The sequence below is a fragment of the Equus asinus genome, chromosome 20 (genome assembly GCF_041296235.1).
Source record: "Equus asinus isolate D_3611 breed Donkey chromosome 20, EquAss-T2T_v2, whole genome shotgun sequence".
Lineage (NCBI taxonomy): Eukaryota > Metazoa > Chordata > Mammalia > Perissodactyla > Equidae > Equus > Equus asinus.
This window is the reverse complement of record NC_091809.1, coordinates 100,398,199-100,418,637: the sequence shown is the minus strand read 5'-3', so window position 1 is coordinate 100,418,637 and position 20,439 is coordinate 100,398,199. Positions and strand designations below refer to the sequence as shown.

General features: G+C 55.2%; 1 protein-coding gene across 2 annotated transcripts in view; it reads left to right on the top strand.

Moving 5' to 3' along the window:
• Positions 1-20,244, top strand: part of ABCC8 (ATP binding cassette subfamily C member 8) — a 75,207-nt gene extending 54,963 nt beyond the window's left edge. For both annotated transcript variants that reach the window (XM_044753042.2, XM_044753041.2), the window contains exons 19-39: positions 195-293; positions 1,368-1,452; positions 2,144-2,224; positions 3,834-3,971; positions 5,466-5,591; positions 6,489-6,588; positions 6,818-7,059; positions 7,150-7,316; positions 8,371-8,440; positions 8,900-9,057; positions 10,851-10,943; positions 15,002-15,104; positions 15,708-15,821; positions 16,180-16,300; positions 16,424-16,554; positions 17,091-17,169; positions 17,373-17,481; positions 17,882-17,985; positions 18,792-18,925; positions 19,410-19,472; positions 19,998-20,244. In XM_044753042.2, the coding sequence (XP_044608977.2) occupies positions 195-293; positions 1,368-1,452; positions 2,144-2,224; positions 3,834-3,971; positions 5,466-5,591; positions 6,489-6,588; positions 6,818-7,059; positions 7,150-7,316; positions 8,371-8,440; positions 8,900-9,057; positions 10,851-10,943; positions 15,002-15,104; positions 15,708-15,821; positions 16,180-16,300; positions 16,424-16,554; positions 17,091-17,169; positions 17,373-17,481; positions 17,882-17,985; positions 18,792-18,925; positions 19,410-19,472; positions 19,998-20,135 (2,455 nt within the window). In that variant the 3' untranslated portion in view covers positions 20,136-20,244. The remainder of the gene's footprint in view (positions 1-194; positions 294-1,367; positions 1,453-2,143; positions 2,225-3,833; positions 3,972-5,465; positions 5,592-6,488; positions 6,589-6,817; positions 7,060-7,149; positions 7,317-8,370; positions 8,441-8,899; positions 9,058-10,850; positions 10,944-15,001; positions 15,105-15,707; positions 15,822-16,179; positions 16,301-16,423; positions 16,555-17,090; positions 17,170-17,372; positions 17,482-17,881; positions 17,986-18,791; positions 18,926-19,409; positions 19,473-19,997) is intronic.
• Positions 20,245-20,439: the final 195 nt, after the last annotated feature.

Genomic DNA, 20,439 nt, shown 5'->3' with positions numbered 1-20,439 from the left:
GCAGCTAAGACCCAGCACCCAAGCCTGCCTCCAGCCCTATGGGAAGGAGAGGCCACCAGAGGCCACACAGAGCAGGCTTCTGCCAACTGCACCTCCCCCTCTCAGCACAGCCCCCACCCCCGGGCCTGGTCTAAGCCATCAGCTGGACAGCTGCCCTGAGAATGTCTCCCCTACTCCCACCCTGCTTTTTCCAGGAAGAGAGGCCCCGTGGCCTACGCTTCTCAGAAACCGTGGCTGCTAAATGCCACTGTGGAGGAGAACATCACCTTTGAGAGTCCCTTCAACAAACAACGGTAAAGGCTCTCGGTGGGAGGCGGGCTGGGGGAGGGGAAATTGGTCATGGGCAGCATTAACCACCTGCCCCAGTCCCCACGCCCCAGGCAGCTGCCCTGCCCCTCCCTCCATCTCCACACCCAGCCATCCTGCTCCCCAGCCCCCTTATCTGGATCCCAGCCTGTTCCATATGGTCCACCTGGAAACGATCCAGATGTGCCTGTGCATCAGGGCAGTCAGCTCACGTGGGTGAGGGGGCAGCGGGGGAAGGGGTGCTGGAGCCCTGCCGCCTGCTCTGGCGGCTGGTGGGAGGACTGGCCAGCTCTCCATGACTCTCCGTTCTCGTGATGCCCTCCCCCCAGCTCTGCAGCCTGTGCACTATTTTCCCTCCTGTGATAATAATAACAGCTGACATCGACTGAGCTTTTACCAGGTGCCAAGCTCTTTGTACGCGTGATTTCCTCTAATGCTCAGGCAACCCCAGTAGGCGGGTACTGTTATCATCCCCATTTTACAGATGAGGAAACCAAGCCTCAGAAAGGTTAGGAACTTGCCCAAGGCCACCCAACCAGTAAGTGACAGAAATGAGTCTCAAGTCGAAAGCTGCCTGACAATCAAGTACGTGTCACCAAGACACTCTGACGCCTCCATGAAGCCTGGCTGGCATCTGCCTGGGTGAAGAGCTGGCCAGGGAAGTATGAGAGGAGCAGGCTGGGCAAATATTTGCCCAGCCATCATCATTACTGCCGAAACCAACCAGCAGTGATTTCCCATGGCAGCACCCCAAGCCTGGGCTCTGGCGGTAGCCTTTCCAGCTGCACAGAGGCCAAGGACCCTCTCTTGTCACTTACGTGGCATATTTGCCCCCATCCAATTTCATCCTTCAAATATTTAACTTGCTCCGAGACTGTGTGTGGTGCTGCCCTCAGCTCTTTTCAGGCTCACATGGTGTTTGCTTGCCCTCAATCGGGAGGCCCATTAAAGCCATTGCTCACCTTGGGCACAGCTGCCCAGACGCTAATGGCCCTCTGCAGGTGCTCAGGCACAACTCTGTCCAGGCTGATCCGCTGTGTCCCCACCCCACCCCGCTCCAGGTACAAGATGGTCATCGAAGCCTGCTCCCTGCAGCCGGACATCGACATCCTGCCCCATGGAGACCAGACCCAGATTGGGGAACGGGTTCGTAGCAGCCTTCATGGGGCTTTCTCAAAGCTGGGGCCCTCCATCTCCCCTGCTCCCCACCCATCACCACCACCACGCCCTGAGATCCTTCTCAGGGACAGCAGGTAACTGCGACATGAGAGAGGGTGACAGCTGAAGAGTTGCCTGCAGTGGGGTCAAAATGATCTCCTTGAACCCTGGACTGGTGGCTGTCCTTGACCAGTTTTCTGCCCTGCCTGGTGCAAAGGTCAGCTTAGCGCCTTCCCAGGCTGGAGACAACTTGACCTCTCCTGCATTCACGTCCGGACTATATACCCAGAGTCCACATGGCACAGTGCTGGCTCAGGGTTGTGTTTTTCCTGTTCACTTTCCAGGTGGGGCCCCTCCTCCATAAGCTTAGAGTAGGATTCCCCCATGGCTGTCCTCCTTGTGTGTGATTTCAATCCCTACTTTCTCTGTCTTGGTTTTCGCTAGTCAGATGGCCCCTAGCACCTACATGATGAGTCTTCAAAGCCCTGGGGATCATACTCCCCACTTCCCAATGAATTCAGTAAACATATACAGGTTCCTCCTCTCGGCAAGGTGAGGAGGGGCGCAGAGGTGGAGAGAGCCCGGCCTCTGTCCCAGGGAGCCCGCTGTCAAGTAGGGGCCAGGTCAGTCTCTCCTGAAGGGCTATAAGGGCATGACCTTTCCTCCCCTTTGGTGACAGGGCATCAACCTGTCTGGCGGTCAGCGCCAGCGAATCAGCGTGGCCCGAGCCCTCTACCAGCACACCAATGTCGTCTTCTTGGTGAGTGCACCAGCCGGCACCTCCTTGGTGCCCTCGTCTCTGGCTGCCTGCCTGGTTCATTATCTGCACACACATGCACACACACACATGCCATCACCAGACAACCTCCCTCTCCAGGGCAAACGTCTCCTGCCAGAGACATTACCTGGCCATCTAGTTGATGGGAAGGCTGAGAGGGGAATAGGGCAGTGACCCCTGTGGACCTCACACGGAGCTCTGCAGTAGCGATGAGGGGAGGTGAGTAGTAGTCACAGGCCGCCTCCCCGGAGGACAGCCCCCACCTGTCAACCCTTATTTCACCCAACTGTAAGAACTGCAAATATGGGAGTGTGTGTGGCCACTTCCCACCTCATGCCCACAGCAGACATTGCTGGTTGATCATGGCATTCTTTCCCACGGAAATTTAACTCGGCCTCTGAATCCTTCTCAACACAGCACTCCAGGTAACCTCTAGCAATCAAACAGGAGATAAAACATATTAGCTGTCCCTGCCCTACTTCATGTCAAGCTCTGTGTTAGGTGCCTTGGTTGATACTGAGGAATTCTAAAACCCAACCGTTGGCCTCAAAGGTTTAGAATCTGATTAGGGAGACAGAGCTCACTCACACTCAAGAGCCACAGCCCACTTGAAAGCCAAACTGTGTGGCACAGACTATGAGGGCCCTTGTCCTGGGAGACAACTGTGAGGGCTAGAGTAATCAGGGAGGGCTTCCTGGAGGAGGGCCTTGAAAAGTGAATCAGTTAAACAGAAAGAAATTTGGGAGGCAATTTGTCACAGGTCTCTGATCCCAGCTTTATTCCTTCTCCCCCTCAACACACACAAACCCTCCCCACTGAACACAATTCATAATGTAAAGTTCATGGTTTTTATATCATTTGACACAGACACAACACTTTACAAAGTACTACCTTGTTCATGACCCCATGTGAGCTTTAAACAACCTGATTGGAGAGAAGTAAAGTGGATATTTGAATTTATTTCAGCAAACTTTTATTGAGCTCCTACTCTGTACCAGGTATAGGGACAAGAGGTCTCAGTTCTTGGGGCCTCACAGTCAGGAAGGGACAGACTATCATATCTAGCTTTGTGCAGGTACCATGGGAGCAGAGGGGAGGGAAGGCTAGGTGTGGAGGTCAGGAAAGGACACAGAAGCAGCTAGTGTTTGGGTGGGGCACTGAAGGATGAATAGAAGTTCACCAGGCAGGCAAAACACTCCAGGCAGAGAGAACAGCTTAGGCAAAGGCCTGGAATGGCAAGTTCCCTGGAAACCTAATGTGTAGAGAGCTTAGATGAGACAGATGAAAAGTGAGGCTGGAAAGGAAGACAGAGCAGGTTGTAAAGAGTCTGGACTACGGCTAAGGAATTCGGACCATTGGGGGTTCAGGAGTCGGGAAGTGCTTGTGATCAGATCTGTTTGAGAGTGATAACTGATAACAGCCCCATTTTAAGATGAGGCCACTGAGGCCCAGAGAGGTAAAGCACATTGTCCAAGGCCGCACAGCTAACTAGTGTCAGTCCCTAGACCAGAGCTGGTATAACTCACTGGTTTTTATACTCACTGTTACTCCCTCCCTTGACACTTGCCCCTACCTTCTCCCCTCTGCCCAGGATGACCCCTTCTCAGCTCTGGATGTCCATCTGAGTGACCATCTGATGCAGGCTGGCATCCTTGAGCTGCTCCGAGACGATAAGAGGACAGTGGTCCTAGTGACCCACAAGCTACAGTACCTGCCACATGCGGACTGGGTGAGTGGCCACAAGAGGCTCAAGCTGTGGAGGGCTGAGGTTGAGAGACAGTTGAACATCTTCCAAGGAGTCGATCAGCGTCTTAGCAGCAATTGCTGAGGGCCACAGAGCAGGCCACAGTCAGCACTGAGTGGCTTGATGCAGGCTGGGCAGCTCAGGAAGACCCTGCACAGCCCAAGGTTTGATGTCACCTAGAGCTGCAGACATTCCCATCTGGCCTGGGGCCCCTGTGGGCACCTGTGCGGCCGGTACCCAGAGGTCTCAGAAAGAAGCAGACACTCAGTTCCTACCTTCTGTTTCCTGCCCAGCGGATGACTCATCCCCCTGGCCTTGGCAAGTGCCCTTTTGGATGGGAGAGCCATCTTTCCACCCTCTGACCCACTGAGGGTAGATGGATTCAAATTAGGATCAGATGGAAAATTTGGAAACAAACAATAGCAAAGGTAATAGAAACTTCAATGTTATCAATAGAATGCAATTTGCGGAAAGCCCACATTAACTAAATTCCCATACTCCTCAACATGTAGACATTAGTTACTTTTCAATTAATTGGAAAGCGTTTAACTTTTAAGTTGGAAATCACGTGACTTGAAATCTGGGCCTTGCCTGACTCCTATATAAATGTGCCTCTGAAAACTGAGGCCCTCCGTGAGCTTCAGGCCAGAGCCAAGTGGGCCTCCTCGTTCTCCCCCAATTCTCCCCTCTACATATGGAAAAAGACTTTTTAAAAATCCAGATTAAAAGCCCTCCCTCCACTATGAAAAGGGTTTTTTAAAAATCAAGGTTTTAAAAAAAGCTATTAAAACGTGCACACGGTTTGTGTCTGAGTTTCGGTGGTGACCCTGGTAAGGCAGATCAGGACAGTCCTTCGTGCAAAGAAGGCAGACACGGAGGTGCCTGGTTCCTTGAAGCATCCGTGAACAGGACTCCCGGGCAGCCTTCCCTAAACACCAGCACAGAGCCGGCGAGGGCGAGAGGAGCAGGGTGGGTTTCGGAGTTAATGACGAGTCTACATAAGTGTGAAAGATTGAGTGTTTCAAATAAAATGTTTTATTGATGTCAAAGAGGCATGGCCACACACACTTAGACCAACAGGTGCTTTGCTGAACACTGGTGGAACCTACCAGACCCTCCGTCAGGAGGAGCTAAGGGTAGTATGCAATAGCCTGTTAAGAGTACAAAAACGCCTGCCACTGATGGAGTCCTTGCGGGTAACCAGACAGCTCGACCAGGATGCACTGATTTGCTCTGCTCTTATCAACCATGGAACAGCCATTGAGAATTACCCCCAGGTGGACCAACCTCTCAGTCCTGGGAGTGTGTTGTGGGTATAGGTTATCACTCCCAGCTCACTGGGGTGGGCGAGCAGCAGGCCATTTGCCGGGGGTGGGGGGGGGTTGAGGATGTGCGCATGCCCGCCTCAAGCTCCTCGGTCAGGCTGGGGTGTGGCTGCCGCGCCTCCTCCCCAGCCAGCCCCTGTTTCTGCCTTTCCAGATCATCGCTATGAAGGACGGCACCATCCAGAGGGAGGGCACGCTCAAGGACTTCCAGCGGTCTGAGTGCCAGCTCTTTGAGCACTGGAAGACGCTCATGAACCGGCAGGACCAAGAGCTGGAGAAGGTGGGTATATCCTGGGGCCAGGCAGCCACCTCCTGAGGGAAAGGTTCTGCTGGAACCTGAACACATAAAGGCCTTCCTGCCCTCATTGCCCAAGGAAGGCCCCCAAGGACCAACATGGGAGCTGAGCATGACCTCACTCCTACCAGAGGAGAGCCAGTACCTGTACCCAAGGCAGAGTCAGGTGGGTCCCTTTCCCTTTCCTGAGACTGTCAGATACCATTTAGTTACAAAGTTTCAGAGAATCAACTCAAACCGGCTAAGCAAAGAAAAAAAGAAGGGAAGTTAAGAATTTATTGGCTCACAAAACCGAAAAGCCCGGGGAAGTCATAGCTTCAGGTGGAGCTGGATCCAGGTGCTGAAACAATGTCATCAGGAGTCTGTTTCTCCCCATCTCTTGGCTCTGCTCCCCTCAGACTGGCTTCGTTCTCACGGTAGCAGTGAGGGCCATTGGCAGTCTCAGACTTACATTCTCCCAGATCAACAACTCTGCCAGAAAGAGAATGACTCTTCCATGATAGGTTAGCAAAAGTCCCAGGACTGTGTCGGTCCAATTTGGTCATGTACAGAGCACTGAACAGCTGTGAACAGAGCACTGTGGCCAGGGATGTGGAATGTACAGACTGGGCGGTCCTGGGGCACATGCCCACCCTGGAGCCAGGGAGAACGATCAGCCGCCCTGAGTCGTGGAGACTAGGAGTAGGGGTGAGGTGGTCTCCCACAGGGATCTTGGGGCTGTCAGCTGATGGAGGGGAAGGAGCAACTTCTGGGAGACACACACGTGTCTGTCTGGATGCTCCCCCAGGCAGGGGCAACCTGGAAACTGACACTGGTCATCCCCAGGGGTGGCTTTCCCCTCTGCACACTCTGAGGACCTGGCCAGCCACATCTGTCTTTCAGGAGACCGTCATGGAGAGAAAAGCCACAGAGCCACCCCAGGGCCTACCCCGGGCCATGTCCTCGAGAGATGGCCTCCTGCAGGATGAGGAAGAGGAGGAAGGTACAGACAGTGGGACCAGGAGTGAAATCACGGCCTGAGGTCCCATCAACCGTGGGAGGACTAAGGTTTGAGGTTCTGGGAGTGGCGAGATAGTGTGCCTTTGAGTAAATCCCTTCCGGTCTGTGTGCCTCAGTCTTCCCATCTGTAAGTGGGGAATAACATACCCCCTGGTTCACCCTTGGAGGGATGTGAACTGTGCGGCCACAGGGTGGGTTCTTGCGGCCTGCAGAGGAGGCGGCCGAGAGCGAGGAGGAGGACGACCTGTCGTCGGTGCTGCACCAGCGTGCCAAGATCCCATGGAGAGCCTGCGCCAAGTATCTGTCGTCCGCCGGCATCCTGCTCCTGTCGCTGCTCGTTTTCTCCCAGCTGCTCAAGCACATGGTCTTGGTGGCCATCGACTACTGGCTGGCCAAGTGGACCGACAGCGCCCTGACCCTGAGCCCCATGACCAGGAACTGCTCCCTCAGCCAGGTGCGGCTGGCAGCCCCAAGGCAGGGGCCGGGGGGAGAGGGCTGAGCCACGGACACGCCTGGGACCCCCCTCATTCTCTGCCCGGCCCAGGACTGCTCCCTCGACCAGACAGTCTATGCCATGGTGTTCACCGTGCTCTGCAGCCTGGGCATCGTGCTGTGCCTCGTCACGTCTGTCACAGTAGAGTGGACGGGGCTGAAGGTGGCCAAGAGGTTGCACCGCAGCCTGCTGAACAGGATCATCCTGGCTCCCATGAGGTACCCCTGTGCCCCGGCCGTGCTGAGGCTGTGGGCAAGTCACCGCTCTCTGTCACGGGCTCTGGGGGTGACCCAAGGAGACAGTGTGTGTAAAAGCATGCTCCTGGGTAGAGGAAGCAGAGGGAAACTGGCATTTACTCTGCCAGACATGATGGTAGGCATGCTACATGGTTACTCATCTAATTGTCAGAACAGCCCTTCAAAGTGAGGGTCTGCAGGCTCTGTATAAATGCTAGTTTCCCTTCCCCAGTCAGGTACCATCTGCCCAGCTCCGCCCACGGGTTCAGCTCTCCCCCTCCCCACCCCTCTCTCCTCCCTCAGCCAGCCTGCAGGCTCTGACAGTGGGGACATGGGGTGCATGTTCTAATCTCCTGTAATGGGATGGATAAAACTCCGAAGCCCGCTTGGTGTAAAAGAGGTTTAAAGCTGTCGCTGCCCAATTGGCTGGCCCACTCAGTTTAACACCAAACAGGCAAACAGGTCATCTGACCCGCGTCAGTGCCAGAGATCACCAGCTGACTGCGTTTTTTACTTTGCAGCCTCGTGAGCTCTGTATGGCCCACAGACATGGCCTCAAAGTTTACTCACCTTCTATTTGCCCCAGATCTGTGGTTCTGAGATTCTCTGGTTGGGGTTGGGCCGACTCCTGGTCACGGCCAGAGTGATAACAGCCAGAATGGCCTCATACGGTCAGTCAGCCTATAGGCTGTCCCCAAGGCCTGTTCCCCCTGGCAGGTTGTCCCTCTGGAAAGGACTGTGTGTCCCTGGGAGGACAGCTGCTGAGTGAGTCAGGCCGAGCAAGTGGCCCAGAAAGGTGGCAGTGGTCACACATGGGCTTGAGGGTCAGAGAGGCTAGCGAGGAGCCAGCACCCTTTGGGAGGCTGGGGGAAATCTCAGGGACACAGGCCAGATGCCTACAGACCTACACAGGCAACCACCTTGGGAAGCCAGACCCGGGGATGACTCCAGAGACACTAAAATAACTACCTTCATTCCACAAACAGGAAGGAAATCAATAAACGAATGAGTAACTGTTCTTCTGGTTGCCTCTTAGGTTTTTTGAGACCACTCCCCTTGGAAGCATCCTGAACAGGTTTTCATCTGACTGTAACACCATCGACCAGGTATACAGGACTGTGACCCATTTCCCTGGTTCAGAGAGCGGCCAGGCCCCTGGGACCTCTCCTCCCAGGCTGGTGCTGGCTTCCCCACGTGGAGTGATCAGAGCCCTGTGGGAGGAACCTAATGCCCAGATCTGCTTATAGTGCTGCCGAAGGGATGGGGGCCTCCCCTGTGAGACCCTCATAATAAGGCTGAGGGAAACCACTTCCCTTTGGCTTCCATCCAAGACGCTCCTGGCTCCCTCCAGTAAGGTTCCAGGGTATTCTGAACCAAGGTGACTGATTTTGTGGAGAATATTCATTTTGATTCAGCCTGTGTTCTTTATTTACCATCGTACTAAGTGGTGAGGAAACCAAGTCCTGATTCCTGCTCTCAGGGAGCCTACGGTGTGGCTGGAGGGATGAGACTAATGCTGCACAGAATTGAATACCAGCACTCACCTCCTCCCTCCCCTCCCTCAGCACATCCCATCCACGCTGGAGTGCCTGAGCCGCTCCACCCTGCTCTGCGTCTCCGCTCTGGCCGTCATCTCCTATGTCACACCTGTGTTCCTTGTGGCCCTCTTGCCCCTGGCCGTCGTGTGCTACTTCATACAGAAGTACTTCCGGGTGGCATCCAGGTGATGGCAGCATTTGTGGCCTCAGGGGGTGGGAGATGGGACGTGCTTTGCAGTGGGCGGTTTGGTACTTTTACGAAAGTCATCATCATAAAAGTAGTAGAGTCGTGATCCCCCCCAAAAAAGGAAAATAGAAATGAAGGACATAGGAATAGTCATAGTCCACGACCCTAATATAACCACCTGTCAGCGCATGCACACACACACACAGACACACACACACACACACACACACACACACTGCTGTTAATCTCTGAACTGTTTCCTTGGGAGATACACCAGAGAAATGGAATTGCCAGGTCAGGGTATATGCACATGTGTATGCCCTTCATTCGTTTTGCCAAAATGCTACCTAGGAGGATTGTATAATTCCAAGGGAGGACCAGGCTGATTGCTGATATGTGAAATCGGCAGGTAGGGATGTGAGGGATGTTATGGCAACCATCCCTCGCAGCCCACGTGGGCGCAGAGCGTGGCTGCAGGCCCGGACTCAAGGGAGCCTCTCACAGCCATACTCATTGATCATATTCGTTTGCCCTCATGAGCCTTGGAGCCACACCTGCCCCCTTCCTACTCAGAATTTTCTAAGAACGTTCTCTAGGAGGTTCTTCCTGGGAGTAATTCTGTTAAAATCATAATTCAAATAATTGTAGGGAAAATTTTAAAGAACCTCTAGGCCAGCGTTTCTCAAACTGCCAGTTACAACCTATCAGTGGGTCGTGAAATCACAGATCGCAACTAGCGTTTTTAAAAAATGAAATAGAACAGAAAATGTCAGATTGTATTCAGGTGGTAACAGCAAGCTTTGCTGCCTGAAATCTTTCTTTGGGTCACGTGGGGGTGTGTGTGTGTGTGTGTGTGCGTGCACTGATTTGTGATATAAAATGTATTTCTTACTGCAGATCGTGGTCAGAAAGGTTAAGTTCCTTTCCCAAGTGCACATAGTTGGTTGGAAACTAAAGTCAAAATGGCATAATAATAAGTAAATTTAGATACATTCTGGCCACAGTTACCTTGCCCACAAGGATCAGGATTTGTATAAATGGCTTTTTACCTGGATGATCCGGATCCCCTGACACCCATGAGGAGCAGAGCACGTTCATGTTTTGTGATTCACAAAATCACAGTGGCTTTAAAACACTGTACAAGCTGTTGTACAAAGTTCATTTCTTCTGCCAAACAACCCTGTTCCCCTGGCACCCACTCTGGCCCTGGAGACGGTTTGTCCGGGAACCCGTTTCCCACCTCCCAGCCCGGCCCCCCTGTCACTAATGCGCTTGTCAAGTGCAGCTGTGGGGAGCAGGTGCAATGCTGTTGCCATGGAAACCGCTGGCCTTTCCCCCTCAAGTTGCTCCTTAGACCCTGGCCTGTGATGTCCCGAAACCTATTGTGGTTGTTGGAAGGGGACAGAAAGCTTTGAGTTGGTCTTTCCATTCCTTTGACTGGCCGTCTTGAGGTTCAGCTTGTTCGCCTGTGAAAGGGAACTAACGCCGAGCCTTACGGCTGAGCGAGGCCGCACAGCTGAAGTGCACGGACAGGGACACGGGAGGTAGATGGAACCCAGGATAACAGTGACTGTGCCAGGTGCTCTGTTTAAGCATTTTACACCAGTAAGCTCATCCTGGCCTCACAACAGCTTGATGTGGGGGGAGGAGGGTACTTTACAGGTGAGAAACTGAGGCCTAGAGAGGTGAGGCCATTTGCCCACACTGGAGCAGGTGGAGATAGGATTCAGATCCCAGCTAAGCCACGCACCTGCCCTCTTAACCATTCTGCTCTTTCCCCGCCTGGCACAGGGACCTGCAGCAGCTGGATGACACCACCCAGCTCCCACTGCTCTCGCACTTCGCTGAAACTGTGGAAGGCCTCACTACCATCCGGGCCTTCAGGTACCAGAGTCACCCGAGGATGGGGTGGGGGAAGGGTGGAGCCGAGGTCACAGGTCACGAGATTTGATTCTCAGGGCTCCACTTAGGAAGGCCCAGGACACGCCTCTCCCAGCCCCTCCTCAGGCCCCAAGGCCCAGATGCTGTCCACCAGAGGGGACAGGCCAGGTAGGCTCCAGCTGTATGATCCAGAAAGGAGAATCACAGCCCAGCAGCCAAGCCCAGGGCCTCTGTGAACTAAGGAGGAACATGAAAAGAAGCCAAGGGCTGAGTCCTCACGTGTCAATGCTGGAAAGGACCTGACGTCCTGTGGGCCAGCTCCAGGCCACCTTTTTTTTTTTTTTAAAGATTTTATTTTTTTTCCTTTTTCTCCCCAAAGCCTCCCAGTACGTAGTTGTATATTCTTCGTTGTGGGTCCTTCTAGTTGTGGCATGTGGGACGCTGCCTCAGCGTGGTTTGATGAGCAGTGCCATGTCCTTGCCCAGGATTCGAACCAACGAAACACTGGGCCGCCTGCAGAGGAGCGCGCGAACTTAACCACTCGGCCACGGGGCCAGCCCCTCCTCCAGGCCACCTTTTATTGAGACTCTCCTGTGAGTGAGACACCGTGCTAAGTACTTTACATGCCAGTCTCGTTCATTCGACGCCTGCAACCCTAGGTGGTGAGCATGATTATTCCCATTCCTCAGATAAGAAAACTGAGGCTGAGAGAGGTTCTATAATCTCTCTGTATAAAGTCCCACAAAGCCCAGACTTGAACCTATTCATTCAATCAACAAACATTTACTGAGCTAAGCCCCATGCCAGGCACCAAAAAGACAGAGATGAGTCAGGTGAGCCCCTCCCCTGATGGGATTTACTGTCCAGGCTTTGAGCAGGCCAGGAGAAACCCATGTGATTGGTACTCTGAATGAAGTGGGGGACACAGGCTATGAGAGTATAGAAGGGAGCAGTCATGGGAGGCATCATAGAGGAGGTGTTATTGGAGATAGAATTCAAAAGATAGGTAAGAGTTCACCAGGCTACAGGAATTCCCTGAAAACTTCAGTGCCCCTGCCATCCTGTTGCCACCCTGAGTCATGTTGGGCTGGAGGGGAGTATCTAAGGCTGCCGGGGAGGTTCAGGGGGAGGTGGGCAATTGCTCCCCGCCCCAGTCTCTGTGTGATGTGTTAGGGCATCTCTCCTCCAGCCAGACAGGCCAGAGACCCCTGACCCAGATAGTTGGGCTCTGGTCTCTAAGTCTTACCCAGAGAGTGACTCCAGGTTATTTTTAGGATGGCACAGCTGCCTGGGGTGTGACAGTAACCATGGGACACCAAGCCCTGTGTCCAGAAGTAACCCTAGGGCACAAAGACCAACTGAGGGCGTCCAAGGAGGCTTACATCTCCTCCCTCCAACCCCCAAAGTTCATCTGAAGCCCTGGGAGAGGTACCCAGGCCACTGGGTCAGCCCCTGTTCACTCCCTGGGCATCTGGGGTCTGTGGGAGGCCCTCTGAAGGGTCTTGTCTAAGCAGAGCAAAGTAACACTGAGCCCTGCCCTGGCCTTGGCTCTGCTCCCCGGATGCCCCCAGCCCCGGTGCAAGCCTGTGCTGGCTTCCACAGGGAAGCTCCTTGGGGCCTGGCACAACTGTGGGGCCTCCTCCCAGCCCCCTTCTTGTCCCGAGCCTGAAGTCCCCAGTTCCTCTAGCTGCCAGGCTCCTCAGCACTCCTGGGCCTCTAGTCTAAGTTGTGCTGATGTCCATTTTATGACTGTGTTTTGGAGGCCTTCGGGCTGCGCCTGGGGCAGAGAGATGGTGAGTTTCCTAGAGTGGATCAGACCCTCTCGGTAAGATCTGAGTGGGTCCCAGCATCCTGTAACCGGCCTCAGACCAAAGCCTGTGGTCAGCAAGGAGCTGCTGCCCAGCAAGGCCTCCCACACCCTGCACTGACACGCTGGATGATTGTAAAAGTTGAATGAGGGACTTTTTAATTGTCCCTTGGATGTGTTTAACTCATTGGCTTTTGCCGCACAGCCTGCCCTATTGAGAGCTAACTAGTGTGTGTTGATTACACACTTACCTTGTAAGGGACGAGTGAGCCACATTTTACAGGTGAAGAGACAAGACCCAGTGAGGCCGGGTAACCAACCCCAGGTCACACAGGATGAGAGCTGGTGCTGGGCTTAGAACCCTGGCCTGTCTGACCTGGTCTTTCCCAAGAGGCCTTGCTTTTTCCCAAAGGAATTTCAAGAGTGTCCAGCCCTGGGCTCAGTGTTGGGCTCAGAGGTTGTCTCAGTCCGTGCGGGAACTATTACTGTCCCCATCTTACCGATGAGGAAACTGAGTCTCAGTCCTGACATGCAGCCAGTAAGTAATAATGCTCACACTCCAACCTAGGTCTGCGTGGCCCCAGCTGGGGCTCTTCCCACCATCCTGACCCCATCCACACTTATCACAGAAGCTCACGCACATACACCCCACAGACCAGCCACACATCCCTCGGACTCTCCCATCATGCACACGTGTGCTCGCGCATACGCTCTTCCATGTGCACTTACTCCAACCCTTCAGACGTACAGTTTCACACTCGCCTCAGACACATCACCCAGCCACACATACCCACCCTAGAGTGTGTGTGCGATCGCCGCTCTCTCACAGCTCAGAAACGCCCTTCCCTCTCCTCAGACACATAGCTCAGTCACAGGCCCTCCACCCGGAAATAATCAAGGCAGAACAGACATCTTCCGAGAAGGAAAAGCAAATGCCCGACCAGGCTCGTTTCGAGTCCCTCCGAGTCCCCTCAGTTTTGTCCCTGAGACCAGTGCTGAGATGGCTTTCATTTTTTCCTTTACTCATCATCAAACAAGTGCTCCTGCCCCCTCCTCTGGGCCCAGCTCCAGCCGTCCAGGTCTGAGGGGTGGCCGAGGAGAGAGAGGCCAGGAGCCTCGGCTGGTCAGAGAGAGGAGGCAGATCCATGCAAAGTAACACAGGCAGGACGTGATGTGGGCGCGGGGGCAGGAGAGAAGCCTCTGGAGCTCCTTGTGCAGGGAGGTCCCATCCGCCTCGGAGAGTCAGGGGAGGTTCCACTCATTCATTCTTCAACTATTTATTGATAGAACTGGGCCCTGGGGATACACCAGTGAACGAAACAGACGTGGCCTCCGTCCACATGGAGTTCTCAGTCTAGGGAGGGAGACGGATCATAAACAGCTAGACGAATGAGTGTACGCGCAGAGCTTATGAAACGCACAGGCTGCAGAGATGGAGAACAATAGGCCAGTAAAGGCTGCTGGGAGGAGGTGCCGTGTACGGTAAAGCCTGAAGTTCGAGAGGAGTCAGCCCTGTAAAGAGCAGAGGAGAGGCAGTCTGGGCAGAGAGAACGTCTTCCCCTGGGGTGGGGAAGAAACTGGTACTCTCGCAAAACTGAGAAAAGGCCAGAGTGGCTGCAACATTTGTGGCCTGGAAGGAGGCTGGTGAGGTTGTCAGAAGCCAGCTCACACAGGCTCCTGGCAAGGAGAAGGTTCTTTATCCTAAAAGCCATTGGCATTCAGAGAAGAGGAGAAATAGGATGCAGTTTATGACTTAGAAAGATGATGCTGGCTACTGTGTGGAGAGTGGATGGAGGGCACCAGCCGGTAGCCCTGTCTGGAAGCTGATGTGGTGGTGCAGGTGAGTGCGTGATGGGCAGACAGCAGGAGAGAGGCAGGCAGAGGCATGGGCTATTTTGGAGGTAGAAATAAGAGGGTTTGCAGAGGGATTAGATGTGTCTCCAGATGACTCCTGGGTTTCCGGCCTGAGCAACTGGGTGGGTGGAGATGCCTTTATTGTAACACGGAAGCCCTGGAGAGAAGGACAGGTCTTGGGATGAAACAAGAGTTTGAAGGAGGTGGGACTCTTGATAGGTTTGAATAAGTCAAAAGGAGCTGGGAGGGTATTCCAGAGAGGAACGGCGCACATAAGGTGGCAGAGGTGACATGTCTGGGGGCTGGTGAGGCCCAGGTGGCCTCCTCTGTAGGTAGAGAGAGTCCCAGGGGCTACGTGGACCCAGATTATTCCCTCAGATCCTCCTCGTCCTCCCTCCAGGTATGAGACCCGCTTCCAGCAGAAGCTCCTCGAATACACCGACTCCAACAACATCGCCTCCCTCTTCCTCACAGCTGCCAACAGGTGGCTAGAAGTCCGCATGGCAAGTGCCACCCTCCCCACCCCCAGGCCCCAGGACAGGGGGTTCTAATAGATGTTTGGAGCCAGAGCAAGGGCCAAACACAGACAGTGGGTGGGAAGAGAGGATAGACAGCCAGCTCATGTGTGCACAGGGTGGACACCAAGCCCCCCTGCTTCTCCCAGCCATGGAGGTCCTCCCTGTGCCTGACCTGAGCCCCCTCTGACCCATATCACTGCCCACGGCCTTGGGTATCTGAGACGTGTGCCAACTGTAAGAATAGTTGTGTGTTTAACTGGGACGAGTGTGTGTCTGAAGTGGGTCATATGACACACATATGTTGTGCACGTGTGTGCCAGCTGGTGAGGCATGTGTGTTCAGGCGTGTGCAGGAGGCTGGGGAGTAGTGGGAGCACGTGCTGTCTACATGTGTTGTGTCCTGGGGCTCCAGCCTTCACAGACCTCCTGGGTGTCTAATGTTTTGTATGTGAGTTGCGGGACTGGAGTTGAGTCTCAGCTGAGCTGCTCTCTGCCCTGAAGGGAGTAGTGCGGGGCGGGGTGGGGGGGGTGCTATGGCTCCAACCCCTGGGCCCGGGAAGGGCCCAGGCCAGCTCCCTTCCCTCCACAGGAGTACATCGGTGCATGTGTGGTCCTCATCGCAGCCGTGACGTCCATCTCCAACTCCCTCCACAGGGAGCTCTCTGCCGGCTTGGTTGGGCTGGGGCTCACCTACGCCCTAATGGTGAGTGGCAGCAAATGGGGCTAGGGGAGCAGTAAGACACCAGCACTCAGGGAGTCCCAGGACACCTTCCCCAACTGAAACACCAGCCAGGCCTTACCCCAAGCTACTTTGAATCTGATGCCAAAACGACCATGTGGGTGGGAAGGCTGACTGCAGGGCCCCAGACGGTGGCAGGTGAGGAGCCACATTCATTGCAACCCTCCCTGTCCCTCCAGGGAGGGCCACCCTGAGCATCCAGACAATGGGCAGCAAAAGGCCTCGGAGGGCCCTGGCCCCTCCTCAGCTGTAAGAAGAGCCATCCTGGCGGCCACGGATAGGACCATGTGATCGCTGACTGTGACTGACTTACTCCCCACAGGTCTCCAACTACCTCAACTGGATGGTGAGGAACCTGGCGGACATGGAGATCCAGCTGGGGGCCGTGAAACGCATCCACGGGCTCCTGAAAACTGAAGCGGAGAGCTATGAGGGGCTGCTGGGTGAGGGGTGCAGGAGGAGGACTTCTGGGGAAGGGGTTACAGGGGACCACAAAGGAGCCTGGGGGTGGGGCGGATACTGGCTGTGGCCCACGCCTGGGGGCTGACCTCCAGCCCCACTCCCAGAACCATCCCTGATCCCGAAGAACTGGCCAGACCAAGGGAAGATCCAGATCCAGAACCTGAGCGTGCGCTACGACAGCTCCCTGAAGCCGGTGCTGAAGCATGTCAATGCCCTCATCTCCCCAGGACAGAAGGTCAGGGGGCAGGGAGGGCACAGGGCTGGACAGCCTCACAGAGTCACCTCATGGTCTCTTTGTTACTACCTCTGCCTCTGTATCAGTCCTTTACTGTCATTTCTGTTGGTACCCAAGGACCAGGAAACGGTGTGGTTAGAGATGACTCCAGTTTAAGGTGGGACACACAGACCCATCCCTGCACACCACAGTCAGCCCCTCTCTGCCCTTCTGCCACACCCATGCACAAAGAGACACAATAGTGCCCCTAACTCCCCTGCAGCCACATATGAGGCAAAGCCACCCCACACCCAGGCACAGGCAAATGGACATCTACACCCTGCATTTACCTGTGGGTCCTCGTGGGAGGCCCCTCTGGAGCCACTGCAGGAAACAAGCCCACACCCCAGGCCCACCCTTGGCTGAGGAGAAGCTGGTCTGAAAACCGGGACAAGGAGAGATGCTGCGACCTCCCACGTCTGCGCACTCCCAGAGCCAGCACTAGAGTCTCCCAGCCACGCCAGGTTCCCACAGTGTGCCTGCTCGTCTCTTTCCAGATTGGGATCTGTGGCCGCACAGGCAGTGGGAAGTCCTCCTTCTCTCTCGCCTTCTTCCGCATGGTGGACATGTTCGAAGGTGAGTTGTATGGTGGGCACTCCGTGTATTCCCACAGCCACCAGGTGCACCTCAGTCCTTGTGTGTGGTCAGACATCACAGGAGGCCCAGCAATCACTGTCTTTTCGTGCATCTTTGTTGGGACCCATCTTCCAGGCTGAGCCCATCCCCAGCTCCACCATCCCCCTCCGTGGTGCCCCACCTGTGACATTGTCTCCATGCAGGGCGCATCATCATTGATGGCATTGACATCGCCAAATTGCCTCTGCATACTCTGCGCTCGCGCCTCTCCATCATCCTGCAGGACCCCGTCCTCTTCAGTGGCACCATCCGGTGAGTCCCCCAACCCCACCAAGCCCACCCCAGCCCCAACCTGGCTCCACTCCATCAGATCTGGAGCATAGAGAGGAGGCGGGTGGCGAGGCCAGGAGCACTCAGCTGGGTACCCACCTCCCTGGGCAAGTAGCCCTGCTCAGTCTCCAGGCACCACGGGCTGGCGCTGGTTCTTCACAGGAGTTTTACCCTCATGCTTTTCTCTTCCCCGTTAGGCCTAGGCAGATACTGGTAGGGGTACCCCAACCCTCAGGTCAGGTATGGTGCCCGCACCCAGCAGGCCCCCAAGTCAGTCAGTCCTCACTGCCCCCTTCACCAGCCTCGCCCCCTGTGGGTACCCAAGGGATGGAGCCAGGATGTTGCTCCCCTCCCTGAGGGGCCTTTCTGGGTTTCCCTGCAGATTTAACCTGGACCCAGAGAAGAAGTGCTCTGACAGCACACTGTGGGAGGCCCTGGAGATAGCCCAGTTGAAGCTGGTGGTGAAGGCGCTGCCAGGAGGCCTCGGTAACTACTGCTGGCTGAGCAGCGGGTCTGGCACTGAAGGACCCCGTAAGGGCTGCAGGGGGAAAACTCACAGCCATGTCTCAGGCTTTCCCAGAGTTTAGAGTCTGGGGTCTGGCAGACCATTTAGTTCTACCTCCCCCCATACAGAAGCTCAGAGAAATCAAGTGACTTGCCCCAGGTCACACAACTAGTCAGTTCAGGGTCTGGCCCCTCCTGCAGGGCACAAGGAAGACAGTAGGGGTGACGGTGAGACAGAGCTTGCAAGGCCCCGATACCATGGCAAGATATTCAGCCCTGCCCTTCCCCGTCCACCTGTCTGCTCAGTTCTGCCGGAAGGAGGAAGGAAAGGACAGACTGGGAAGTCACAGGCACAGGTCACTCATTGAGGCTACTGGGAAGACTCTGCCCCCACCCCAGTGGTCAGCAGAGCCCTGGTGTATTTGCTGCAGTCCCTGGGGCAGTTGGGGGGGGTCACCAAACCTTGGCTTCAGAGAAGCCCCCATCCAAGCCCACCCACCTGCAGCAATTTGCACATTCACACTCAGTGCACACGCCCCCTCCCAGAACTTCCCAGGGCCACAGCAGCACACAACTCCGGGGGCAGCTCTTCTCATTGCATTCCATGCACATGGCATCTGTGTTGTGGTGTGAGGTGCAGCAGCCCTGCACACAGCTGTACTCGTGACACTCACCCACATTTTACCCCTGTACACACATTTCCTAGCACCCCCCAAGCCACACCATCTACTCCACTCGTAGCGCAGAATTAACTCAGCCCTGCTCCCCATCCCTGGGGCTCATTTCAGATGCCATCATCACCGAAGGTGGGGAGAATTTCAGCCAGGGCCAGAGGCAGCTGTTCTGTCTCGCGCGGGCCTTTGTGAGGAAGACCAGCATCTTCATCATGGATGAGGCCACGGCTTCCATCGACATGGCCACGGTTGGTCCTTGGCACTTCCCTGGGATGGGGGTCTTGGAGAGGGTTTTCATGAGCTATTAGGGAGAAGAATGCACAAATAGGCCTGAAGCTCAAGTTGCCTTTACCATCCAGGGCCACTTGTGGCCGAAAAGGCAAAGGGCTGGGGAGACCCTGACTCCAGCTAGCCTTAGGGCATGCTCATAAAACGCACACACACAAGCTGCACACAGACCCATGAAGACTTCACACCCATCACACAGTATACCCCAGCCACACCATGCACATATGTGCACAGAGCTGGGCTCCCAACAGGTTGAGGCCAGCCCCGGAATGCCGGAAACCTGGTCAATCCTATGGGGACTAGGGCCAGACAGAGGGAGGGGGTGGGGCTAGGATCAGGGTCAGATGGGAGCTGGGCCACAAACCTGGGCCCCACATCCCCAAAGCCAGGCCAGACCCCATCCACTGGGCAGGTGAGCCAAAAGCTGTTGCTCCTGCCTGGCAGGAAAACATCCTCCAGAAGGTGGTGATGACGGCCTTTGCAGACCGCACCGTGGTTACCATCGCGGTAAGGGCCCCACTGACGGGGGAGATGGGGCACCCAGAAGGAGCGCTGGTCTCCTGACACTGTCATCAGTGGGCATCCCCTGGGCTCACCTGGGACTGGTAATGAAGAAAGCAGTGCAGGGCCAGGAGTCCCAAAGCCTTGCAGGGAGCCTGGAGGATTTGGGGTGAGGGGAGATTTCCACCTGCACTTCCCTTGGTGCTCCCCATCATTCTCCAGCTTCCAAGGCCCACCCTGTGCCAAGGCCTGTGAGCTGGGCTAGGGTTACTTCTCCACAAGAAGTTGGGGAAGGGGGAATGGGGGATCCCTGAGTCTTGAAGTGTAGAGGTGAGGGCAGAGCTGAGACTTAGTGAGGCGAGAGCATGTCATTAGTGGATGGAGGGCGTGGAGTCACAGCCACCCCAGGAAAGGGCAGTCATCACAGAGACAGGACATTCCGGCCACATGCCTCCTCCTCCAAGCTGCAGGTGCCCTCAGCTGCCCTGCCTGGTCCCCCACCCCCCTCACCAGCCCCTCCTGCCCCCCCAGCACCGTGTGCACACCATCTTAAGTGCAGACCTGGTGATCGTCCTGAAACGTGGCGCCATCCTTGAGTTCGATAAGCCAGAGAAGCTGCTCAGCCGCAAGGACAGCATCTTCGCCTCCTTTGTGCGTGCAGACAAATGACTTTTCGGAGCCCATGTGCCATCCCAAGCCCCACACTGCCCCCGCCTCCCACCTGGGGTTTCTAACTGTAAATCACTTGTAAATAAAGAGATTGGCTATTTCCTAACAGGCCTTGGGTCCAGCCTTGTGGTCCAGCAGAGCCAGCCTGACTTTGGCATCAGGCAGACCGCAGACGCCGTGTGAGCGTGGGCAAAGCGCGTTTCTTTATCTGTGAAATGAGGATGGTATTAGCCTGCTAGGGCCGCCATAACAAAATACCAAAGACTGGGTCTCTTCAACAACGGAACTTTATTTCTGACAGTTC